We start from the raw sequence: 27126 nt of genomic DNA on the forward strand, positions 1-27126 counted from the left end.
GCACGGCACGCCGGGACTCCGGGTTCCGGGCCACGTGACCCGCGCTCTCCGGAAGTGGCGTCACAGCGTGCGCGTGGCGCGGAGCCGCTTCCGCAAACAGAGTCGCGGATGGCTGGACGGTGAGTGTGTGGTTGCAACGCTGGGTTCCGTACTCTTTGTGTGTAGCCGCGCCCGCCCTGGTGGAAGAGACCCTCCGACCGCTGGCCGTGCCGGGTCCGTGGGCGCTGACACCCCTCTGCGCAGAGCCGGCCCGGGTTCGAGAGGCCCTAGAGAGGCTTCAGGCCCGCCGGGCTGCCGGAGCCGGAGCGGCCGGCCGCCTGGCCTGCGTAGTGGACTGGAACCTGAGCCGGGCGGCGCTGGGGCAGCTCAGTGCGTCCTCGGGCTCGAGGAGACCCGGCCCGCCGGCGGGTTGGGCGTGGAGTTCACCTGCTTGAGCTCGAGTCCCCGGGCCGGCGGTTCCCGAGAAACCTCGGGTGTGACTGCCGCGCAGGTCACCGAGATGCAGGTGTGATCGTTCGTGCGCATCTGTGTACCTGAGTTCTTCCTCGAGGGTTCCGAAGGACAGCCCTCTTGGGTCTGGACCTTACTCTTTGTTCACCTTAGACGCTCGGCCTCAGTCTTATCCACCTCTGAGTTCGTTTGGAAATCCGTGTCGTTTATTCTGACCGAATTGTCTTTAGAAAATCTCATCTGTGGAAATGTCACAGATAAATATAAATAAAATTAATTTTTATTCCCAATAGTGAATTTAGATATTACATTTACAACTAGAATTATTTATAGCTAAGGATAAGTTACATTGGTTTATTTGAAATTGAAACCAGTTTCTATTTCCTTATTAGGAAATAAATGGTAGGGAGGAGAAGATAGGGACTTGATAATTTGGTGGATAGTTTTACTAGATAATCATTTTAAGCAGTATTCAGAAAATTACATTTCTGGGTAATATTTTTCTCTCTGATTCATTTCTTCCTGTTTTGGCACGTCTTGGTATTTTGTTACCTCAAACCTTGGGTAGTGAAAGTTAATATCCCTTGAAACCCTTCCCGGTTTAGAGTGACTTGTTTTTACCAATTCCATTAAGCGACTTTATTTCTTATTCTGTTTCTTTACAGGGAACACTCCCCCCCCTTCATAATTTTCAGGTTCTGAATTTGCTGAATCTCACTGATTTTTGGACTTTTGCTTTTTCTTTTCCATTTGGTTTGAATAATACAGCCTAACATTTTAATAGTAGTATATCAGCTGTAAACTTCTTGAAGACTTATTCACATAGTGTCTTATTGAGCTTCTCTGTAGTAGGCGTTCACTCAACTTGTTGAATGACTTAATACATTCCTGTCCAGTAAATAGTTCACTTATTTTTCTCCCCCTCCCATTTCACACATAGGCCTAAGAACATTTGAAAGAGATTAATGGTCATTAAGTTGCAGGCTGGGTCTTGAAACTTCTTGTCCACCCATTGCTACTTTCTTCACTTTCTACCTAATTCTGACACCCATTACGAAGTAAGGATTTTAGAAGTCAACTGTAGGTTCCCAGACTTCTCCTGTTCTTGGTTTTCAGTGTCCCTAGGCCAAAAGAAATACCTAGCAGTTTCCCTTACTAAATAGTTTAGTCCAAACAATTTAATAAGTGTGTCCTAACAACTTTGTTTTTAAAAATAATGCACAGATTGAAAAAAAATTGTGTTTAATTCTTAGCTAACCACAAATGCATACTAGTGGAATATGTACATCTGTTGAGTACTGGATATCTTCTCAAGCCTTGAGATGGGATTTGACACCAACTTCGTTTCCTGTTTTACACTGATTTTCTGTGGTACCACCAGTCTCAGCTTCACAAGGTTCTGGTGTCATTTAAAGAAATGTAGTGCAATCTACTCAGTTAAAACTATGCTCTACTTGAAGCTGTATCTGTGATATCTTCCGGATGTCAGATGTCACTACCTTTGCCTTAAATTTTGAAATATCCTCCTGTGCCCATATCAGTTTGTTATAGTGTCCAGCGCACATTTGGGGAACCAAGGCTGTAGGGTAAGGATCAGGATAGAAATGGAACCGACTTCATTTACCATGACTTCATTTGTCAGTTTTAATGGTGACTTTTATGGACGAGATTGTAGAAGTGTTCCAGGATTATAATTAGTACTTCCACATTAGCATTTTCAGAAATTCATATGCAATATATATCAATATTGTTTTCAATATTCTTTAATGAGGTTTTTTAAACTCTTAGTTGATCGCTGAAATTAAATGGCTAGTTTCTGGTTTAAATTGTTTTTAAAGTCTCAGCATTACGTTTACAAGTAATATGAAATTTTTGCCATTCCAGTGTTAGTTCATGAAGTTTTACCATCTATTTAAGTAATCAAAAATGGAAAATTCTGCAAAAGCAGAGGAATGTGAAAAGATCTCTCATGAAGAGGCAAAAACATCAATAGATTCAGAAACAGAGTCTTCACTCATTGTTAATGAAAACACAACCTCTCCTGGGACTGGGCTTTCTGAAAAGGCTCCTACTTGTGGGCAAGTAGACACTCCAAAAAAGAGAAAAATGGAGTTTGCAGATGATCTTGTAAAGGAAAGTTCTAGTTGTGGGGAAGACACTCCATCCAAGAAAAGAAAACTTGATGCTGAAATTGCCCCAGAGGAAAAAGGTTCTGGTGATGATGAAGGCATGTCAAGGAAAAGAAGAATGGAAACTGATGGTTTTCCAGAAGATGAACCTACTGGAGATGGCACTCAGAAAAGGAGAAAAGTAGAACTTGAAGATGTTCCTGAAAAGCAAAAGGTATTTTGAGTGTATTTTCTTTTATTCATAATGGAATACGTCAGATTGCAGTCTCTAGTAGTTGTGAAATAATACCTTTTTTTTTACATAATTTTAATAACTTAAGAATGTTCTATTTTTTTGATTTAATTTTTATTTTATATTGGAGTATAATTGATTTACAATGTTGTGTTAGTTTCAGGTATACAGCAAAGTGATTGTTATACATATACATATATCCATTCTTTTTCAGATTCTTTTCCCATATAGGTTATTACAGAATATTGAGTAGAGTTCCCTGTGCTGTACACTAGGTCCTTGTTGATTGTCTATTTTATATATAGTAGTGTGTATATGTTAATCCCAAACTCCTAATTTATCCCTCCCTCCCACCTTACCCCTTCAGTAACCATAAATTTGTTTTCCAAGTCTGTGAGTCTATTTCTGTGTTGTAAATAAGTTCATTTGTATCATTTTTTAGATTCCACATATAAGTGATATCATGATATTTGTCTTTCTCTGACTGACTGACTTCACTTAGTATGATAATCTCTAGGTCCATCCACGTTGCTGCAAGTGGCGTTATTTCATTTTTTTTTATGGCTGAGTAATTTTCCACTGTATATGTGTACCACATCTTCTTTATCCATTCCTCTGTCATGGACATTTAGGTTGCTTCCATGTCTTGGCTATTGTAAATAGTGTTGCAGGGAACATTAGGGTGCATGTATCTTTTCGAATTCTGATTTTCTTTGGATATATGCCCAGCAGTGGGATTGCTGGATCATATGGTAGTTCTATTTTTAGTTTTTTAAGGAACCTCCGTAGTAGTTGTACAGTTTGTACCAGTTTACATTCCCACCAACAGTGTACGAGGATTCCCTTTTCTCCACACCTTCTCCAGCATTTATTGTTTGTAGACTTTTTGATGATGGCCATTCTGACCTGTGTAAGGTGATACCTCATTGTAGTTTTGATTTGCATTTCTCTAATAATTAGTGATGTTGAGCATCCTTTCATGTGCTTTTTGACCCTCTGTAGGAATGTTCTATTTTTAATAGACATCATCTTAAGATAGAGTAGGGTTTTAACTCTTGTAATTTAGTTATTTTCTATGTAGGTACAACTACTGCTAATGAGATAATTTTTATCTTATTTCGGAAATCTTATTTGACTAGAAACTTGAAAGGTAGTTTTTATAGTTTGCTTTTTCTTAGTACTTTCAAAAACACAACAGTGTAAGGTCCAGATGATTTAATTAGGTGTTCCTAATTAATTTTTAAATTTTGTTTCCTTTTTAACTAGGTGTTCATTTTTTTCCCTTTTTAATTAGGTGTTCATCTCTTTTTTTTTCTTTTAATTAGGTGTTCATCCTCTTTTTTTTCCTTTGTAATTAGGTGTTCATCTTTTTTGTGTCTGAAGTATTTGAGATTATCACTTACAATGATAAATATCAAGGTGATACCCAGCTTTACATTCTTTTCTTAATGTAATTCCTTAAACTATGGTGTTTCCACTTCTTATTAGGGTAGTTACATACAATTTTAGCTAAGCCTGGTATTTAGCAAGAATATTATAAAGCAAGGGATAGCAAGTCATTTTCATCTGGGGATACTATATTGTGGTGGGATCTGAGTTGGAATCTGGATTACTCAATGAATGAGTAAAATTCTGCCATCCTCAGGAAGAAAGTGGCAGATAAGCCACATGTTTGTCATTGGTGGAATGCAAATCTTTGTAACAGAGAGGAGCTTGTATCATAAATGTAGTTTTCAAACTTTAACTTGCAGTGGAACCCTTTTTTCAAGTGAAAATCTTAAACCTTTTACCTATTTTACATGTCAGATGAAACACTTTGGTTGAGCAGGGGAGTGGGGGGATCTGAAGCCCTTTGCCTTCCTGGCATTTTTGCAGAATGCTTAGGGTCTTTGATAGAGAGCACAAATTGAAACTTGAATTAGGTTAATAGCAAATAATAGAAATCACTGACACTGAACATAGCCTGTTGAGTTCCCATCTCTTTGTGTATATTATCTCACTTAGTGCCCACAACAATTTTATAATAATATAATAAATGTATTATTTCTATTTTATATTCTTGTAGGAACTTCATCCACTGACTGACATTTACTGAATTGAATAAATCAGAACTCTGGAAGAGTGCTGGTTTTATTAATACATTAACACCAAAATTCTATAGATGAAAATCAAGATGAAAATTTTTTAAATCAGAAGATGTTTTTAAAAATAGGGAACGGGAAAATCTTCCATGTGATTATAATTAGGATTTCTGTGGTTGTGCCATTGCTTAATGAAGTTTACCAATTTCAGTAGTATTTTATCCGTATATAGGTCAGATGCTCTTTTAGACTAATTTTTTTTCATGTTCAGCTTCTTAATTTTATTCCATTCTTTTATTTTCAGAACTTGGAGGAAGGACACAGCTCAGCAGTGGCCGCTCACTACAATGAACTCCAGGAAGTTGGTTTGGAGAAGCGTAGCCAAAGTAGAATTTTTTACCTAAGAAACTTTAATAATTGGATGAAAAGTGTCCTCATTGGTATGTTTGTTTTTTGATTTATAGTTTTGAATTTTTAATTTCAGCTTATGTCTCATTTTTTACTCCCCAAATGGTTAATCATACACAAAGCTACTAGGTGTTTAGTTACTATTCATTTAATCATCAAAGCTTGGCTTTATAAAACTGGAGCCAAAACTGAAACTAAGCCTTTTAGGTAAATTATTTTCATATTTACTTATGATTGACTACATAAGATAGCAATGAGTGTTTAATTAATATTAAGTTGATCAGTTAATCAGGCTTTCAGAAGGCAGCGTGCTTTTACATTTAGAATCAAGCTAACCTAGTGCTATTAAATAATCTATTTTACTCTAATAGTTTTGGAGCAATGATATATTGTTGAATTAAACATTTGGGTTCCATTAGGTCAAGAAAATGGGCAGTGCCATGATTTTTTATCTCTAGGCCTTTAATGAGTTGGTAAAGGTCATCATGTGCATTGATTGTCCATTGAACTTGTTTTTTCTTCTGGGGAGAAATAAAGTTTACTTTGAGGACTGATGAAGACATTCAGCTTTTTGGACAGCATTTTATCTGTGGAAACTCGCCTTTGATATTAAAATGGAAGTCAGTGGAGGAAATATGATTCAGAATATATTTATTGCTTTGTGTATCAAGTATATTAAATAGTCACTTACCTGAAATTAGAGAATTTTTAAAAGCCAGTAGATTTTGAAGTTTTTCACAAAAAGGTTTTTTTAAAATTTTGGTTTCTGTTTTTGTTTTCTTAAAAGCCAACCTCAGAAAAAGTGAGAATGCTTTCATATTTGCACTGAAAAGAATAAAGTGCTAATTATGGCTACTTTCTACTAGTTTTAACGATAATTTAGTAATTTTAAAAGATAAATTATCCATTCTGAGAAGTGTCAGGAGTGGGAACTAGACTCATTATTTCGAACACATTTTAATATTTTTCTTTGTTTTATTATAAAAATAAGACTTATTTGACTCTGCTACTTGTCAGCCAGGGTAAATGAGTAAACGAACTTCTTTTTATTTATTTATTTTTTTAGGTTAGTTATTATGGCATTTTTACTCTGTACTCGTAATCTTTGGATGCTGTTCCTAATTTCTTTTCAGTTTTTCTCTTCCTTTCCTCATCATCCTCAGTAATGCAGATAAGTTATCATTGAGTATTTTTCCTAATGTGTTGTTTATTCATGTGTTTATTCATTGAATAAATATTTTTAAGTTCAGCACTATTTTTCACATTGTTAGTTGTATTATTTTTATAAACAGGGAAACGGGTAGTTTTTAAAAACACGTATGTCAGACTTAGCAAAAATTTATCTCTCAGCATATTCATGGTATTATTTCTTCTTCAGCTGTTCCAGCAACTCTCTCAATGGGTGCTTTGCTATCTGCACCTGTCTTTCTGGTCCTGCTGTAATCAGTGTGGTCTGTGCCAAATTCCCTTGCTGCCTTTTTTCTTTCTCTTCTCAACACCCATTCTTTGTCGTTCATTTTCGCTTCCTTACTGCTGCTTATAGCTAGTGATAGTTGAGTACGATGCTTGAATGTGATAAAGATATCTTTGAATAATGTTTCATGAAGATTTCCCCTCTCATTAATCTTATGTGGAAATAAAGAGATTTTATAATTCTTATTTTCACTCTTTCCGTATTATATTTTATGCTGGTTTTTTTTTTTTAAGATTCATAGCAGAAAGTTGAATATGGAACACTTGTACTTCTGTGACAGTGAAAGGCAGAAGTATTTATACAGAATATTCTAGCAGTCAAAATAGTACACATAAGAAATAGAAAGCATTAAACTCAGAATGATAAAGACAGGAAGAGTAGATCTAGGATTCAGTATTTTATCCAATTTTAGAATTGCTGAATATTTCATTGTCTAAGAATATTAATATGCCTTTAACTGATGTTTGAACCATTTGGCTATTGATGTAAGGGACATGCTAATGTTATTCGTTGGCTCTTAATGTGATTTGGTAGATTGGGATAAAAGGCTCCATTTTTATTTCAGAGTTTTTAAGAATTCTGATGATAGTAAAATTAAGAGGTATGTATAGTTTTTTGACTAGTTTAGAGGTAAGCTTGACATCTTTTATCAAAATCAAGGTCTCTTGTGATCCCATAATTATTAAGTGTATAATAAGCTAAACACTTAGCTTTGGAAAGAGAACTACAAAAAATTATGAATAATTTTTTTCTTATCATGAACAAGTGTTGGGTATTCTTGTATTAATTAGAATTTAAACTGTTCGCTGTTGACCCACCAAGGTCATGCGACTTTTTTGTACTATTAAACTTCTTTTTAATAAAATGAGAGAAAAAATAAAATGTTTGCTATTTAATGTTGAATCAAATTCTGAAAATAACCTTTGAAAACCTGTCTTAGCTTCTAAAATACCAGACACATACTCTTTCATCTTTAATGCTGAAGGATCAAGTTAATTAACTCTTAGTCAAATTTTGAAATATTTTCTAGAAGTTATGAATTAATTACATAAATGAATGTGTTTATATTACACTAAGTCCCTTACACAAGAACGAGTTTTGTTCTGAGAGCACGTACGTAAGTCCAATTTGTTTGTAAGGCCAACAAAGTTAGCCTGGGTACCCAACTAACACAATTGCTTTATAGTGCTATACTGTAATAGGTTATAATAACTTCTCACACATATAATACATAAAAAACAAACACAAAAAATAAAATATTTTTAATCTTACAATACAGTTCCTTGAAAAGTACAGTAGTACATTACAACAACCCGCTCTTCTTAGCAGTACCAGCTACATCACCACTGCTTTTACACTAGCTTCTGGACCTTCTGGGCTTGAAATAATACTGTACTAGTGTACTCTATACAGTACTGTACCATAAAATACACAAAAGCACAACCACTTGTAGAGCATGCATGTGACAGTGTATGCCAGACACATGAACTAACTTACGTGATTGACATCACGTGCCCACGAACACACGTTCACATCTTTGAAAGTTCTCTAGTTTGTATGTAGGGGACTTACTGTACATGTCAGGCAGAAGTTAGTAGGTTATTAGGGGTAACAGTTTATGCTTTAGTAAAAATGGAGAAGAGATCATTTATTATGACTTAATTTTCTCTTTTAGGAGAATTTTTAGAAAAGGTGCGACTGAAAAAAAAACGTGATATCACTGTTTTGGACCTGGGATGTGGTAAAGGTGGAGATTTGCTCAAGTGGAAAAAGGGAAGAATTGACAAGCTAGTTTGTACCGGTAAGACAGATAATGGCATGGGAAAGAATAATTTGTGGTCTGTCAGGTAAATGTAAATAAGAAAGATCTCATTATGGACATAACACCAAAATACCTTACCACAAGATGTCTGGGGGCTAGACATGAGATGGGTGTTTTCTAAAATGAGTAATGAGACTTTACTGATGGTGTTAAAAACAAGGATGATTGGAGTCATGTCGGACTCCATGTTTGAAGCACAAACTTGGAAAGGCTTTCAGTGGCCAAAGATAGGATGGTTTCTTCATTAAAAAAGAGAGTGATTACAAGGGACTTCCCTGGTGGCGCAGTGGTTAAGAATCCGCCTGCCAATGCAGGGGACACAGGTTCGAGCCCTGGTTTGGGAAGATCCCACATGCTGCGGACCAACTAAAACTAAGCCCGTGTGCCACAACTACTGAGCCTGCGCTCTAGAGCCCGCAAGCCACAACTACTGAGCCCCCCGCGCCCGGAGCCCGTGCTCCGCAACAAGAGAAACCACCTCATTGTCAAGCCTGTGCACTGCAGCGAAGAGTAGCCCCCACTCCCCGCAACTAGAGAAAGCCCGCGTGCAGCAACAAAGATCCAACGCAGCCATAATTAATTAATTAATTAATTAATTAATTTTTTGAAAAAGACAGTGATTACAGTGTATTGAAACATGAAATAAAGGAAAATAATCTCATTGTTCACACTTGGAGGGAGCAAGGAAACTTACTCATTATTCTGAAATTCATAAACTAAGGGAGGGGGTGGCGAGTATTTATCTTCTCTAACCCTGTATAAACCATATTTCAACGTAACCAAATGGTTGAAAAGCGAAATTCCTCTTTATTGAAAAATCATGATGAATAAATTTTTCCACGCTTGGTAAAATAATAGATCTAAGCTATTAGGTGAAAAGTTGATAGGAACTTAATTGGATGAATCAAGTGCCTGAATCTGCTGGTCAGTCTTAACCCTGAAGAGGGACAAGATGATGTCATGTTCCTTCCTGTGGGAAGTGCCCAGCACCACCTGTGGAGTAGTAGTGCCTAAATCGGCACTTGTCAAAAAGTTTCTGGTTTTATGACCACAGTACATTCTTAAAAATGATTGAGGACCCCAGAAAGCTTTTGCGTATGTGGTTATATGTGTTGATTATAGAAATTAAAACCGAGAATTTAAAAAATACTTATTACAGATAAAATGTAGTGAGAAGACTGGCATTTTAAAAGTACTTTTGCAAATTCCTTTAGAGTCTGGAATAATAGAAGACAACTGGATTATCACACCTGTTTCTGCATCAATATGTTTTGATGTGTTACTTTATTTGATGAGTAGTTGTGAAATGGAGTATTTTAATAGCCTTTTCAGATAATTGAGGATATTCATCTTTATTAATTTATTTATTTATTTACTTATGGCTGTGTTGGGTCTTCGTTTCTGTGCGAGGGCTTTCTCTAGTTGTGGCAAGCGGGGGCCACTCACTGTCGCGGCCTCTCCAGTTGCGGAGCACAGGCTCCAGACACGCAGGCTCAGTAGTTGTGGCTCACAGGCCTAGCCGCTCTGCGGCATGTGGGATCTTCCCGGACCGGGGCACGAACCCATGTCCCCTGCACTGGCAGGCGGATTCCTAACCACTGCGCCACCAGGGAAGCCCCTTCATCTTTGATACTACATCAAAATTCGGCAAGTGATAGTTCCTTTAAAGGTTAGTTAACAGCGTGGAATCTGAAACCATATTGGTGAACTTTTTGTGTTCTGTTATATCTAAATCCATTGGTCTATCTTGCACTTCGCCCTGCAAGATTTTGTAATATTTGGAAAATAATGTTCACTAAAGTTATGCAAATCTTCTAAATGTTGACATCAGGAAATCACATTTGTTTAATATCACCATCGATCAGAAAAGTCTTAAGTATTGGGAAGATGCCCAGCCCGTGGTGGTAGATACAAGTTTGTCAGAGTTGGAACTTTTCACCTGAAAGCTCAAATTTATCATTGGTAACAAATACAGTCCAAAGTTTTCATGAAATGGCAGGCTCATTTTTTTCACTATGAAGAAAAGGTCTGCCAAATTACAAAGTCTGAATAACTAGTTTGTCTGTCAGTGGTTCTTTAAGTGAAACAATTTTGTGTGAAAAAAGTGGGCAGTACAGCTTACAGCGCAGTCACACCAGTCCTGTTCAGGCAGACTTTGTTATGTAGCAGAAATGTTTTGAAGATTTCATAAAATTAATTTTTACTGCTTATCAAGGACATTCTTAAATGAAATTGGATTTTTTTCCCCCTTTTTTCTTCCTGTGCTGGCTTATAGCAGTGAAGAATATATCAAGTATTACCAGTACCATTGGTGCCCCTACCTTGTATTCATGACAAGGTACCCACCATTGCTTTTGTACCTGCAGTGCAAATCTCAACACTGGGAAAAGGCAAATAACATTTTATTAAGAAACTATAAAGAGCTGGGCGTATAATGTTAGGTTTTATAATCCAAATTGGAATTTAAACTTTCTGCTTTTAACTTTGAATAAGCATTTAAAAATCATGGTAGAACTTTTCTCTTGTCAGTACCTATTGAGAAAGTGGTTAGTTCCTTTTGAAAAATAAGAGGGCATTTCCATTGGAACAAAAGACTTTCTTCTCTTTTGTTTTGAAGGAAGTAGAACCTTTTTGCTTTTCTAAGGCTAGATTCCCTGCCAAAGTTTAAAAGTTGAGATGAAGTCTAGATTTGTGCCATTTTTGCATTTCTGTTTTAACTCTGTGGGCCTTTGTTGACATTACTAACACCCGTCCTCCTTCCAGATATTGCTGATGTTTCTGTCAAACAGTGTCAGCAGCGGTACGAGGACATGAAAAATCGTTGTCGTGATAATGAGTATATTTTCAGTGCAGAATTTATAACTGCTGATTGTTCAAAGGTATGTATTTTTTTTATTTGTCTGTTTTTATATTTTTAGTATGAGTAAATGGTTTGCTTTAAAAATCAGTTCATTTTTTAAAAATTTGCTTAGAAACATTAAAAATCTTTAGGACGTGGATTTTCAGTTTCAACTAGAAATTCCATTAATGATAAATTTCCTTAAATGACCCAGTAAATACTTCTGGGAATTTTTAGCTTTTAATACTTTTACTTTGGAAATCATTTGTTGCTTCTCTGTTTGGACATGATTTATTTTCTAGTATTTTGAAATAGATCTGCACTTCATTTTGTTTACCTTGGAATTTGTTTGGGTGGTTTCCCAACATGTCACAGTCTGGTGACACCTGTTTCCGAATCTCTTTAACAGCTGGAGTTCAAGACTATAGAGGCACTCGAAATGCTGGAAGTCCCCCTTGAACATTTCTGACTCCTTAGCTCATTGAACTATTATAGATACCTGTAACCCTACACATTTTGTTTGCAGTTGTGAAAGGGGAAGGAAAAGTGCTAGAAAGTTGGAAACCTTTAAAAACACTTCTGCGTTTTAAAAAAATGTCCCAGGGAGTTCCCTGGTGGTCCAGTGGTTAGGACTCAGTACTTTCACTGCCGTAGCCTGGGTTCAGTCCCTGGTCGGGGAACTAAAGATCCCGCAAGCTAGGGGCTTCCCTGGTGGCGCAGTGGTTGAGAATCTGCCTGCTAATGCAGGGGACACGGGTTCGAGCCCTGGTCTGGGAAGATCCCACATGCCGCGGAGCAACTAGGCCCGTGAGCCACAACTGCTGAGCCTGCGCGTCTGGAGCCTGTGCCCCGCAACGGGAGGGGCCGCGACAGTGAAAGGCCCGCGCACCGCGATGAAGAGCGGTCCCCGCACCGCGATGAAGAGTGGCCCCCACTTGCCACAACTAGAGAAAGCCCTCGCACGAACCGAAGACCCAACACAGTCAAAAAAATAAAATTAAATAAATAAATAAATAAAGTAACTATTAAAAAAAAAAAAAAGATCCTGCAAGCTGCATGGCACAGCCTAAAAAGTAAAAAATGTCCCAAAGACCAGCTTTGTGTTTTTTTTTAAACCCAAGTTACTGTTCAACATCATTTTACTTTAGTTTTCAAGTAAAGCCAGTTAAAGGATCAACTCCTTTAAATGTCATGTTTGATATATTTTTTAGCATGATTTCAGAATCTCTGGTTTTTAAAATTACTATGAAAATGGGAATCAAATTCTATTGAACCAGAAAGAAAGAACGTTTTTATTATGATCTTTATGATACGTAATGAGAAAGGGTGGGTTGGTGGGAGGTCATGTCTACTTTTATTTTAAGGATCCTAATTCTAGAAATTAATTCACTAAATTTTTATGTCGCAGCCAACTTCAAAGTCTTGACCCATTTTAATTTGTTTCAGGAACTTTTGATTGATAAGTTTCGTGACCCAGAAATGTGCTTTGACATCTGCAGTTGTCAGTTTGTCTGCCATTACTCATTCGAGTCCTATGAGCAGGCTGACGTCATGCTCAGAAATGCATGTGAGAGACTGAGCCCTGGAGGCTATTTTATTGGTACCACTCCCAATAGCTTTGAATTGATGTAAGTACTTTTATATGTTGTGGTTTATAAAATACTCAAAATTAAGCTTATTTTAGAGTAGCAAGTGTTTATTAGGAGTAAAGTTTATAGAACATGCCGTGTTGATCTTATAAGGGCTGAGCACTTTTGATAATGTATTTGAGTAGATACTCAAATTTTAAGTTAAAAAGTCAGATTTGCAGATGAACCTTTAAAACATCTTTCTGTGTAAGTTGGAGACTGATGTTACTTCCAGCCAAAAAGCCAGAGGTGGTATTGCTAGACAAACTCCAGATAAGATGTGAGGCATTGGGACTTAACCAGCTGTCATGATAGTGAAACCTACTTCCAGCATAATTTTATTAGTGAGATTGTTAATGATCTTTTAGTGTATTGCTTCTTAAAAGTAGCTCAAATCCAATTAAAAGCTAATCTTTATAAAATTGCATCATGGGTGTGTCCCCCTCCCATATTTAATCTGATCAAAATAAATTTGACCTAATAACAAATTTAATCTTTTTATTTTGGTTTGGGGATAACTTTTATAGAAGACGCCTTGAAGCTTCAGAAACAGAATCATTTGGAAATGAAATATATACTGTGAAATTTCAGAAGAAAGGAGCTTATCCTTTATTTGGCTGCAAATATGACTTCAACTTGGAAGGTGTTGTGGATGTCCCTGAATTCTTGGTCTATTTTCCATTGCTAAATGAGTAAGAATGTCATTAATCTGTTAACTATTCTCTTTTTGCGTAGGAGAGAAAGAAAAGGAAAAAAAAAATCAGTATTTATGTTTGTTTCTTATTTTAAGTGGGATCCTAAGAAGAAGGACAGCCTTATTTAAAAAAAAAAAAAAAAGAATAACTTCAAACCTAGGGTTGGTGCTATAGGTCTCTTGCAGCCTTACTTATTTAGTTTCTCTTATTCCTGGAATTGTTTCATCCTGTAGGCAAGAAAGGGAGCCTGTTGCCTGCAAGTTGTGGAAGAAAATAACTGACACTATAAATAGCAAAAGACTTGTTTTTAAGTAACTGCTGGTACTTTGGTAACATAAAATGAATCTTCCCAAAGTGGAGATCCTCCTTTTGACAGGGATAGGTATTAAAAGTTGTTTTATATTTTGCTATAGCTTATGAAATTGCCTCTGTCTCACGGACAATGACAATAATAAAGTACTGATTCAGGAATGTATTCACTCATGCACCTGAATTCTTAGGAGTCCTGGCAAACCACAGGCACAGGGAACGCTGGGGTTTCAAGTAAGGCCCCAAGGCCTTTTCTTGGTCTTGGGGGTCTCCCTGATAGGGAACGTGGAAGAGTCCAGTTAAATGCAGGCCATGTCACAGCTGACCAAACTGCATTTCCTTCTTCTTAAAACAAAGCCTTTATTAACTGAGGAAGAGGAAGAGCTTTATTTTTTTACTTATTTTTGGCTGGTGATTATTTGAATTGTGTCTCAGGCAGCTTGTAAAATTATGGGTGTAGGATTTTCAGGAGTTCTACAATATATAAAAATTATATACAATAATATGAGAAAATGAAGTAGCATGTGACTAAACATGGAAAATACTATGCACAATTTATAAATATGAACTATAAAATTAAAAAATTTATATCACATTTTCCTTATAATTAGCAAACTTTGGGGAAATGTTATGCTCTTCAACTTTATGAAAGAAAAAAATTAAACGTTTTTAGTATGTTGTTTTATATGTTTGGTATGTTAGCTTGGTGTTTTGGGTTGACAAAGTTAGTGATTTGAGTATACGCCAAAAGATAAAGAATAAAATGAAAGTTTTTTTTTTTTAAATGCTAAGCAAACACTAGCAGTCTTTTCTGCTTATATTGCCTAATGATTATAAACATATGAAGTCATAAAGTATCACTTTAATATTTTAAATTTTAAAAAATTATTTATTAAGACAAGTATTCATTCAGGGAGACAATCAGAAAATGCATAGGGATTTTGAGATGCCCTTCTGCCATTTCGTTAATTAGCTTTTACATGGCAAACCTATTCAGATTGGTCAAATTGAGTCTCAGTTCTTTGTAATTATGGTATTTCTTAAGGTTAAAGCTTGATTTCATTTGTAAAGGCTCATTTTGGATATTTATGATAGAAAATGAACTGCCTGGAATAGAAGAGGCTTTTATATTTACTCATGTTGTCTTTCCAAGGAGGGCTAATGCTAATTACAGGGACTCCTGCCGTATGTATGCCTCTTACATGCAAATCCAAGTGGCCCTCAAATGTTTCCTTCACTCTGTCCCCTCATCTGTCACCTCACAAGTCCCCTTTCAGACTTTTTCCCTTTCTTCCTCTCCTCCTTTTGTGCTACCTGAAATCATCCTCAGGTTCCCTTTTGTTGTCTACAGCTACATAGTAATCAACTTCAGCAAATGCACTCGGAAAAAATACACATGCAAAGTATAACAGGGAGACCTAATGTCATTGAGGATTTAAGGAAGCCACCTTGGAAAAAGTGATTTTTTTTTTTTTTAAAGTGATGTTTAAGTCAACATCTAAAGGCTGTCTATTTGGCCAGTTGGAGACCGGAAGGGAGAGTGTTCCAGGCGTAAGGGATGATATGTGTGAAGGCCCTGAAGTGGGACAGACAGAGCTTGGCTAGTTTAAGGAGCTGAAGGAAAGCCATTGTGACTGGGCCTTAAGGAATCAGGGCCCAGCTGGCTCAAGATGAGGCAGCACTCCTGTATAAATGAGTGCCTTAGAGGCCATGTTAAAGGCTTTTGAATTGTGCCCTAAGTGTGCTGGAGAGCCAGTGAGGGGTGTGAAGGAGGGACGTGACCTGTGCACTGCTAAAAGCATATTCTGGCTGCAGTTGGAAAATGGGTTGAGGGAGGGTAAGAATAGCAGCGAAATGAGCAAAGTGGTACAGCTGTGTGGTGATGGTGTTGGAGCAGGATGGTGGTGAGTGACGGGGTCAGAAGTGGGCCTGTTTGAAGTATGTTGTATAGGTAAACGGAGAGGACATGGTGGTGTGCTGAACACTGGGCATAGAGAGGGGGAGGCGTGGATCTTTAGATGGATTTACTGAAATAGCAAAGATTGGCAGAAGAACAGGCTAGTGGGATTCAGCCCTGGAGGTGGAGAGTTAGAGCACGCCTGTGACAGTCCTGGTGGAGATTTCTAGGGAACAGTGCAGTGACAGAGGCCAGAACTGAGCTACCGTAGCTGTTGGCAAGCTGTATACGTCAGGGAGTGACAGCGAGCAAGGTTCTGGGCCACACTCTTCAGAACCATGACATTTGGAAGTTGGGAAAAGAAACCTGTAAAACAAACTATGAAGAAGCAGTTCAAGATGTAGGATAAAAATTAATAGTGTGGGGAAAAAAAAAATAGTGTGTCTTGCCAGGGAATCCAGTAGATGAAAGAGACTATTTTAAGAAGGAAGTTGGCCACTATTTTCAGTGCCACTGTGAGGGATCGAGTCAAATGAAATGGAGTTGGTAGAAAAGTGTTCCTTACAGCCTGTGGTCCCCATCTCACAGCCTTTCATTCCATTTCCTGGCCTGTCTGTTACGTTACTGGAGTTCCCTGTGACCCAGTGAGATTTAACTGCACATTTCCTTCAGGTCAGTGGTGTGTTGCCCTTCACTCATTTTGCATGGTCCTCTTGTGAATTTGTAAAGGTTTTTAGTTAAGTCCAGAAGATGTTACTGTTGCGTGTGGAATTACAATATTTTGGAAGCCTTTTCATTAAATAATCTTTTTTGGACAGAATGGCAAAGAAGTACAATATGAAACTAGTCTACAAAAAAACATTTCTGGAATTCTATGAGGAAAAGATTAAGAACAGTGAAAATAAAATGCTGTTAAAACGAATGCAGGCCCTGGAGGTGAGTATTTAGAAAAGGTGTAAAAATTCCAGGTCATAGTAAACTTGTTTGGCTGTCTCTGAGATTTCTTTCAAGGCCATGTACACACTCAGTATTTATATAAATTACACAGCTTATTGGTGCCAACTCTAGACTCTTCAGCACCTAGGACAGAGCTTTAACATAAGAGTTCTCAACCTCAGGACTGTTGGCATTTGGGGCTGCTTTGTGCCCTGTAGGATGTTCAGCAGCACCCTGGCCTCTCCTCACTATAGAAGTCCAAAAAACTAAATACTTTTTTAAACAACAAACACGTAGCTAAATTTCTAATGTCTGATCTTACGGTAGGATACTTACAAAGGGGAAAAAGAAGATAGCAAAGTAAACATTCCTGGATCAGTTTCTTAAAAATTCTTCAGGAAGATGTACGTCTAAAGTGGTTCCTTGCTAGCTAGTTTGTTGTAACAGGGCAAAGAAAAGAATTAAAAGAGTACATAACCTTTACAGAGTAGATGGTTGCTACATGAGTGTATAATTCATTGTTTTTATTTACATGCATTACAAAGCACTTTACTTTGTAGTATAAAGAGATGTTAAAATGGATTAAAAATAGTGCTCAAAGTAATTTGAATAAACATTTGTCCAGCATACCTTTAAAAACAGCATTTTTTTTGAGGCCCTTCTTCAGTTTTATGTAAATATGGAGACGACCTGTATTGGAGGCTGGATATTTTCCTTCTCTTCTGGAGCTCCCAAGGTTCTGTTGACTGAGCATTTCGTTTGTATTATTTCCAGTTGCTGTTCATACTTCCATGGCTGCTAAGTCACCATAATGTTCAAATGAATGTTTAGCTCTTCTGATGATAACTTCCTTCAGCATAGAGTCATAACAGAAAAAGCCTTTGACCAGGAGTCAGGGAGGTAAAGGTGTTTGCAGCCAAGTGGTCCTTGGTGGCAATTCAGGATGCTATTCAGTCCCTGTGTAGACTCTCTGTGATTGTAGATACTCTGATCATGCTCAGTGTTGACCATGGCAGCTGCTTTGTTCAGGGAGGATTCCCTTCACTCCTTTTTTTTTCATATTTCAAAAGTATGTGTAGTTTGTATTCCTGAAGTAATACTTAAAGATTACTGTCTTAATTATTTTATTTCAGTGATTGTGTGTTTAATTCTGAATTGTAAATTTCAGTGTAATGTCTCAACTAGGAATTTCACTTGCTTCCCTAGCCATATCCTGCAAACGAGAATTCCAAACTTGCATCTGAGAAGGCGGATGACTATGAACATGCAGCAAAGTACATGAAGAACAGTCAAGTGAGGTTGCCATTGGTAAGTTTTTATTTTTTAACATGCTTTATAGAAAAATGGAAACTTAGGAAATTATTTCACTGGTTTACAATACTTGAGTTCACTGAGTTACAAATCAGATACACAGTAGTCTGTTTCCCCTAAGTTGTGATAACTTTTTATAACTGTAGAATATAGAATAAAATGTACTTTAACGAACTGAGAATGGAGGAAATAAGGATGGGAGAAAAGTTATAGGCTTGGCTTGAGAGTTTTCTTGCTATACCATTGTATCTTTACCTGGACACTACTGACTCATGGTGTTTCATAGATAAAATTTAGGGGCTTATGAACTTATATGGGGAAAAATTACATCTTCATTTTCTCTGACTTCTATGTGGAAGTTCACATTTTCCTTAATTATGAATGCTACATAATTATCACTTCTTCAAAATTATATTAGTTACTAAACTTGCCACTGTATATCTTGTTACTCAGTGCCTTTGCAAAGTAGCAAGTACATCACTAAATACAATTTATTTCCTTTGTATGATACATACTTTATTTTGTGATTTCCTTTGTAAAAACACAAAAATCTTATTCCCTCCTGCAGTATTATTTGATGTTTCAAGATAGGCCTCTTTTTTTTTTTTTTTTTTTTTCCATTTTCCAGGTTAAAAATGTAAGCTAGATAATTTTTCCAGTTACACACGAATACCCTCTTTATGCAGATTCACCCTTTGGTTGAGAATCAGTGGTTTAGAGAATTGGCAGGAACGCAAAAGTGGTGAGAAGATGGAATTAAAGGTTAATCTGATTGATTTATTTTATATTCAGATCACAATAATATTAACAGTAAATTGTATGTGTATTTATAATGAAGTTAGGGTTTTGGAGACCTCTGTCCATTATTGAAAAATAAGTATATATGTACTTGCATATTCAATCTGAAGTTTTCTTTCTTTTTTCTAAATTTTAGGGAACCTTAAGTAAATCAGAATGGGAAGCTACAAGTGAGTATATCATCAGTGTAGATTTACTGACATTTTCAAAAATTGCTTCAAAGTGATTAAAATCTGAAAACTTTAGAATTTTTCTGACACATATTAATTTGTGTGAGGGGGTGATTGTGTTATACACAAAATTCCTATAAATGTCTAATTACCCGTCTTGCACGGCTGTTTAGTGCCAAGAGAAAATATATGCAGGATGTTCCTTAACGTAAACTTTGACGAGCATTCTTAAACATTTTCATTGTCTACTTGTTACTATGAAGCCATCTGTATTTGACTTCTTTACCTTACATTTCTGCTGGAAATTTTGGCTTATGGAGCAGTTCCGTGTATTTTATTTGGTTCTGGCCTCTCTGGCGTTGACAGTGAAGTCATAATAAATACTAGAACATTTAGTGAAGCAGCACTGAGCAGGATGTTTTAGAGGGTGTGTGGTTGGGAACAGCCATGATGTGGAGACATTCTGAAGTGAGGCACCTGTCTTTGGAGGAGAGGTCAGAGGCCTGGCCAGTCTGTGAAGTCCCAGAGCCTCCCTGCCAGGATGGTGATACCCTTATATGGTTGCCCTGACGACTTAAAAGGTAGTTCCCACTCTTTGGTTAAATATTTGTTGATTATGTTGAAGGAAAAATCAAAGGTAATCAGAGATAACCCATTTGATAAACATTTTGAATATTAACTTACATAAAGATCTATGAAAGGACTTTGGAGGATAAAAAAATAAATGTTACCTCTCTGCCTTCCAGAAGTGTACTATCCAGTAGAAGAAACAAGACATAAATAAGTGACTTCTGGGCACACTGTTTTACATGCTGAAGTTCCTGTAGTGGGGAAAACAGATGAAGGAGAGCTTAATAAAAACTAGTGAAATCTGGAAAATAATAATAGTTGGTATTACTGAGTGTTTCACTTGGACCCAGTCGCTATTCGAAACTTTTCCTGTGTTATGCCTCATTTAATCCTCACAGCTTTGTCAGTAGACTACTATTAATTCTGTCTTCTTTTCTCAGATAGGAAAGCAGGCAAATAGCTTGGCTGAGGTCAGAGAGTTAGCCCAGGTGCTCCACACTCGCAGCCATGGCGTCATGGGCACCCACGGAAAGGAAAATTCTTAGGACTTGCTGAATTGGAGAGAGAGGAAAAGGGAAGAAGGCACACTTTGAGCCAGTTTGTTTCAGAATATTCGTGCCCTCGGTAGAAATGGGATTGGAAGATATTAGAGACGTAATCTCTGACAAACGTAGAAATATGTGCAGAAACCGACACATTTCTTTGGTTTCCCTGGAGTGGAGATATGCCAGCTACCTTAGATGTCCCACCAATCCCAAAGTGCCGTGTAACAGAACGACCTTGGTCAAAGGTCGTGATGGTGGTGCTGGCTGCAGATCAGCACTATATTTTTATATTAAACATGGACTTTAGCAGTAATATACAAGTGAAGAATTAGATGCCCCCAGACAGTTGAAGAAGAGGTGGGTTAGAGAGGAGAAAAGCAATAGGAAAGGAACAATGGCCGAAGGGCAGCCAGGATCAGTGTCAGGGTCCATCTGCTCTGTGATGAATTACATTTTTCTAACCTGGAGGGCTTTGTGGGCTGGTGCCACAGTCTAAGAAGCTATATTTTAGACTCCTACTGGTCTAATCATTTAGCTCGTATTACCAGAGCCTGCTGCTCCTCTAGAAGATGCTTTAAATGTGGAAGAAAAGAGAATTGTTGCTGATTTGCTTTTAGAGGTTGTTTAAGTTTCTTTTGTTTAAATCCCAGTTGAAATGCTGGCACAGAAGGTATTTTATATAATTAGTGAGACTTCCAGAATTTTTGAGTTAGAAAGGAGAGGAAGTTATTCATTGCTGATCTGGAATTAAGCACTGGTTTTATATGACCCTAGATCCGGGCAGGTCAGGACTGCCAGGTTATCTGCAGTGGGTATAGATGTGCTTGGGGCGGGTTTGGCAGGGTTCGCTGCAGAAAGAGCACTTGGAGTGCACGGCAAGCTCAGCAGTGCCGGCCTGTCCTGAGCCTCAGGACTTGCCTGTGAGTGCTTTAGGCTGCTCTGCTTCCTTCCCCTCAAGAAGAATCCACAGTGTTGATGATCACCCTGCCTATTTTCTGCCCATCTGTCTATTCTGCTGCCAGCCATATTTATTTCTCCTAAAAGACTCGGGAGCTAGAGAATGAGTAAAGAATAGCATGACCAGAATGGTGTTAGGGGAGACTGCCGTGGTGCTCCTGTGCAGGCTGGGTTGGAGAGGCCGAGGACTCGAGGATTGGGAGGCCCTTATGTGGTCTGCCGTCCTTCATCCGTCCCCTGTTCTACAGTTGACCCAAGGGGCGAGGCCTCCTCGTCACATGGCTTCTTATCTCGACTCTCTGCGTGAATGTTCTAGTAAACACCCTGAACATTTTTGTGATGTTTTGAGGATTTGTCTTCTCAGTCGTTTTCATAATCATAAAATCTATCAGTATCTTAACAGAAGATATAATAAGTTTGAACTTCAGTGTGGTTCAGAGTGGGGAACCATAGATGCATTTAGATGTCTTTGAGTGAACACACATCAAAGCTGGAAACCTTATTTAAGGGAGAGTGCTCTTGGGGCTGGGACTGTCGATTATCACGTGGCTTTTGGCTCACTTTCCTTACCAGGCCCTACAACACAACAACTGGATAATTGGATGAATTTTAACATGCACGTTATATATGTTCCTTACCATTTTTATTAGGGTTTTTTTCCCCTCCTGAGTAGCAAACTTAGAGTACCCCTGCACTCATAGTAGTGCAGTTATTCCAGGTAAAAATAATTAAATCATAAGGTTTTCCAGTTTTCATTTTCTTTGCTTTTATACTTTTTTTTTTTCCTCAAACGGTCAATAGAGATTTTTAGAGCTGTTAAATTGGTTTTCTCCAGGGCTGTGATGTCACTATTACAGTAAGTGGATATTTGTTTTCAAGTAAGCAGATATGATCCCATAATCTGCCTAAGTATGACTCAAAATTATTGAAGAACTCCTAGAAATAATGGAATTTTTCCTTTTCAAAAGCTGCTTGAGAATTTTCACCAGATTATGAATGAGACCGAGATTGTTGCTCTGAGGATGTGAGAAACCAACCTCTAAATTTTATTTGTTTTATTTTTAGGTATTTACTTGGTTTTTGCATTTGAGAAGCAGCAGTGAGCACATCACATATGCAGTAGCACCAGAACAGCTGTGTTCTTTCTTGTACAGATTTGAACGGTCCATCTTCCATAGATCTGACATCCTTGTTTAATTTAATTATTCTCAACGTGCAGGATGCTGCTGGAAACTACAGTGTATAAATTCAACATTTGCTGTCTGTGACAGATGAACTTTGTGTGTGTATATAAGAGTGAGTCGGGACCTTTGTCTTTAAAAATCTATTTTTAAGTAATGTTCTAAGAATTCCATTTGCCTCCACTCTCTTAGCTCATAAAAATTATAAAATGACTTGTTAAAGCCTCTGAGTTCTTTCGCCAGTGCTCTGCTTTGTCCAGTGTTTATTTACAGTATTAAATTTATTGCAGTTGTAGAATTGGTGAGAGAGTGTACTGATTCGGGGGTGTGTGTGCTTATTTCCTTAGTTAGTGTTTTTCAAGATTAAATTAATTGCATTCTGTACAATTGAATGTAAGTGTTCAATATATATTGCTAAAATTATAAGTTTAAAACTAAATTTTAGATGGTCATAAAAGTTAATTACCTAGGATTTTAACCAGTTATTAAATTTCATTATAAATAACAACTACTTCATTTGCTAATATGATGCAATTTTAGAACTAGATAGAACATTTCAAATTCCAGCATAAAATTGTTTTGGATTTGGGGAGCTTTCTCTTAAGAGTTTCTTACGATAGCAATTAATGTTTCTAATTATCAAGGATGTAATTCATTTCTTTACTGAACCAAAATGCCGTAGGTGCTTTTCTCAACATTTAGTGAACCTCTCCCATGTGAACCTGTTTGCACATTTTCTTCAGCTTTATATATGGAACTGCAGTTGGAGTGGGGGGGTGGGGAGCGGGCGGCAGCATGGTGGTAAAGGAAGCTGACTGAGACTTGGGAGGAATTCACCCTGATGACGGGTCTAGGTTACGGGTGCTGCATGCTGTAGATCCGTTACCCACTTCGGCCCAGAAACAACCAGTACCTGCTCCTCTGTCACCACGTTGTACTTGGCACAGTGGGTCTGGCGTCTCGTCCCCATTCAGAATTTGCATGAGCCATTTCAGAACCCTTAGAGTTGTCAGCCCTGGCTTCTTGTGTGACTCTTCGGAAACTGACACCAGTGTCAATTGTTGTCCTTAATTTATCACCGTTTAGAAAACTTGCCAGTTTTTTATATGTAGTGAAAAATTTAAAGAGTAAAGCAGAGCAATTTATACATGCTCCTTTAAAAATCATTTATTTCATGCATGGTTTTAAAAGACATTTCTTTCTATAATTATCCAGAGAACTTGTTAAAAAACTGTAGTCTCTGAATTTGTTTACGTGTGTTGATTGTTCGTGGTATTAGAGTAGCAGACCTTCTAGCAGGACAACACAGGTTACCTGACTTCTGTTCCTTCCACAATCTGTCCATCTCCAGACTGTTACGAGTTTACAAAAATGGTCATTTGCCTTAGTGGTGGTCCACCATAAGTCATTGGGGAAAATAAACAGTAGCACTTCTGCCTGGTGGCTGCCATTTGCCAGCTGAGGTTTGGTGCTGGTGCTGGGGAGGTGGGGGTGGTGAGCTCTTGGTGTTACATGTCCAGGTTCATTTCAGTTCTGGGGGAGGTGCCAGAAAGTATTGTGATAGCTTGGGTAGAGTATGAAAAACTTCTCTTATTTCCTACCACTGTCCTCATGTAATGGTCTTAGTTTATTCTAAGTAAGTCTTAAGGCATATTTTTAACCTCCTTCTGCTCTGTCCACTCCATGGGTAATTTGGGAGAGAGAAGAATCCCCAAAGGGTGGAGTAATTTGTGATGGCAAAACCAAGAGGAAAGGAAGGTGGGGTCCCCAGGCCTTTAGTGGATAGAAAGGTACACAGAGAGCTGGAGTGGGCTCTCGGTCTGAGTGGGCTGGCATGTGCAGAGGGGTGTGTGGAGCCTCGCCAGAGGATGCGGCATCCCAGCCGTTGCCCTTCGAGCTTTGGTGGCCTTGTTGCCTTCTCTGCTCTTCCTCCCTGACGTCTCCTGCTGCAGTTAGGTGTCTGGGCAGTGACTGAAGAAGAACTGCCATCACCAGGGTAAAAGCTTGTGGGATTCCTCCACACATACCTGCAGTCTAAATATTTGGTGATTTTCTATCCAAGACTAGTGGAAACTGTTAGGAGAGGTAGGATGGCTTTTCATTGTCAGGCCAGTGATGTAAGCTGCTCCTGGAAGTGGCTCAAGGGCACTTTCAGACCTGCCATTCAGTTTGTCCTCTGAGGATGAAAGTAGAAGTGATAATCAGCTGCAGCATTTGTGGAAAGAAATCGTGAGGAATGGACTGGGAACCTGGCTGGTTGTGGTGTAACTGAGAGCACACAAATGGAACTCTTTGGGCCTGGAATCCAATAAAGCAAGGGCCCCACATAGCCAGTGTTCAGGGAGAGAACCTGGCCGTTTCCCACTGCATTCCAAGGGGAGTGTCCTAACCTGCGGGTGGTGACTGTGCACTTGGGCCACCAAGCCTCCACTCCAGTGTGACTCCCCAGAGAAATTGCCTTCAGAGAGAGAAGGATTGATTAGAGACTGTGACTTAAGTTAACTAATCTTTGTGATGACTCTGAAAGGTAGATTATCAGTACAGGGTTTCCTAGCCATCCCCCCCAAACTTGGAAATTGAGGAAGTATGATTGCTGCCTAAATTCACGTTAATAGTATTTATAGGGCATCAGAGCAGAGGGGTACAAGTGAGAGGGGCTTGGAGGTGGGAGTGATGTGGATCAGCAAAGGAGAGACCACAGAAGCATTGTCAGCTGTCAGCTGTCCAGATCTGCAGTCCCTTTAGCTCTTCTGGGTATTTATTCAGCCTGTCTTAGTTTATTGCATTATGTTATTTTGGTAAGTCTTCAAGTATCCTAATGAGGATTTGGCTTCTTGTGCAAATCTGCCTGTGGGGAAGAACTGCCAGTGTAAATATTCTAGCTACTGAACATGATTGATAGGAACTGACATTTTGTTGTCTACCTCAGGTTTTCAAAGTAGAGGCCAGACCCAGGGACCATGGCCCTGTAATAACAGTTGTACCATAATGCCCATGGCCCTTTGGTCAAGCAGGAAGCATGGATGTGTGATATCAACCACCTCCCTGGTCGATGTTACATCAGATGTTACACACCTGATAGGAAGTTTCTTCATTTCCCACCCTCTGACAACAGCATTTCTGGTTCTTTGAAGGCAGTCGATAACAGTGGCTGATGCATGCATTTATTTAATGATAAACTTATTTAGCAGATACACGTGGGACTGGGGCTGGGGGACAGCCAACTCTTCTCCACCTCATGTCCTTCCCAATTCCTCCTCCGTTCTCTTTTAGCCCTGGAGCATGTGTGCCTGCTTCTCAGTGCACTACCTAACAAGTATAGGGCACCCAGGAGTACTCTCCTGGGTTTGCCTGGCAAGACTTGGGTGAGCTCCAAAGCCCTCTGCTACCTAGACTTACCCTAGGCCATGTGTTCTTGGGGACAGTATATCCTGGGTAAAGCCATGTTGACAGCTAACATTTACTAAGTTCCTTCCTTATGTCAGTCACTTTTCTAAATGTATTGTATGTGATCTTTAAAACAACTGTATGAGGTAAGCACCATTATCCCTGTTTTAATGATGAGGAAATCGAGAGACAGAGAGGACACAAAGTTGCCCAAGGTAAAGCCAAGATTTGAACCCCATAACCCCCAGGTGGGGCCTGCACTCCAGTTGCAGGTTACATGCCTCCAGGGTGTTAAGCCTAGAGGACTCCTTGCTCATCCTCTACCTGCAACTGGAAACATTAACTATTGGAGCTCCATCCTTTGGGTGCAAAACTTTGATACTTATTTAAATGTTCCCTGAGAGGAGCATTTACTCCTGAGTAAGGATTTGGGGCAGAGAGAGCAGGAGGGCACTTGAGTGTACTAGGGAGGAGGGTAAAAAGTGAATAATTCATAGGAAGGCAGAGGTTTAAACTGGGATTTCACATTTTGGTAGGCCTACTCCTTTAGCAGCCAGACCTAGAGCAAATCTAGTTTGTATGTTAGGGGCTGACACTGTTTGGAAGTGGCAGGAGTGGAGAGGATGGCTGAGAGAGGAATCATCTCTTCAGTCTGAGCTGATTATCCAGGCAGAGGCACATTATTTTAACTTTTTATTGAAGAGTAACATATATATTAAAAAGTTGGTGTTTTTTGCAAATGGAAAACATGCATATAGTCAGCACCCATATCAAACAATATTACCAGCACCCCAGAAGCCCCTCCTGCTCCCTTCCAGTAGCTGCCTCCCAAGGGTAACCACTATCTCAACTTTTAAGAACATAGGTTACTTTTGTCTGTTTTTGGATGTTATATGAAAAGAATCAAACAGTATGTATTCTTTTGTACTGGCTTATTTGGTCGACAGTATATGAGATTTGTGTTGCATGTATTTGTACATGGTTCTTTTTCATGGCTGTATAGTATTCCATTGCGTGAATAAACCACATGTTATTTATCCAATGGATGTTTGGTTCATTCCCACTTTGGGAAATACTGTTAATAGCACTGCTTAAAGTATTCTAGTCCGTGAACTTTGGGGTATGGGTACTCCTCTCTGCCTAGGAGTACAATTGCAGGGTCATAGAACAGACATCATGCTTAGCTTTATTGGACTCTACCCAACAGGTTTTCCAAGTTCCAGTTGTCCCACTTTTCACCAACACTCAGTAGTGTCAGTCTTCTTCATTTTATTCTGACAGGCACATAGTGGTATCTCATTGTGGCT

General features: G+C 38.5%; 1 protein-coding gene across 1 annotated transcript; it reads left to right on the top strand.

The window, feature by feature from the left end:
• Positions 1 to 41: 41 nt before the first annotated feature.
• Positions 42 to 26861, top strand: RNMT (RNA guanine-7 methyltransferase). The gene is made up of 11 exons (XM_082355016.1): positions 42 to 119; positions 2335 to 2793; positions 5197 to 5332; positions 8450 to 8575; positions 11360 to 11475; positions 12882 to 13063; positions 13591 to 13755; positions 16783 to 16900; positions 18107 to 18208; positions 19146 to 19179; positions 22317 to 26861. The coding sequence occupies exons 2-11, from the start codon at positions 2377 to 2379 to the stop codon at positions 22352 to 22354; spliced, it is 1434 nt and encodes a 477-aa protein (XP_082211142.1). The 5' UTR covers positions 42 to 119; positions 2335 to 2376; the 3' UTR covers positions 22355 to 26861.
• The last annotated feature ends 265 nt before the right edge of the window (positions 26862 to 27126 follow it).

Source organism: Balaenoptera borealis, assembly GCF_965194805.1.
Source record: "Balaenoptera borealis genome assembly, chromosome: 14".
In the NCBI taxonomy this organism is placed as follows: Eukaryota; Metazoa; Chordata; class Mammalia; order Artiodactyla; family Balaenopteridae; genus Balaenoptera; species Balaenoptera borealis.

Bases quoted from the DNA above. Each gene is read 5' to 3' on its own strand.
- RNMT (XM_082355016.1), top strand. From the start codon at position 2,377: ATGGAAAATTCTGCAAAAGCAGAGGAATGTGAAAAGATCTCTCATGAA. The intron at 5,333-8,449 runs GTATGTTTGTTT...TTTCTCTTTTAG, and splicing joins GATGAAAAGTGTCCTCATTG to GAGAATTTTTAGAAAAGGTG. The intron at 13,756-16,782 runs GTAAGAATGTCA...TTTTTTGGACAG, and splicing joins TATTTTCCATTGCTAAATGA to AATGGCAAAGAAGTACAATA.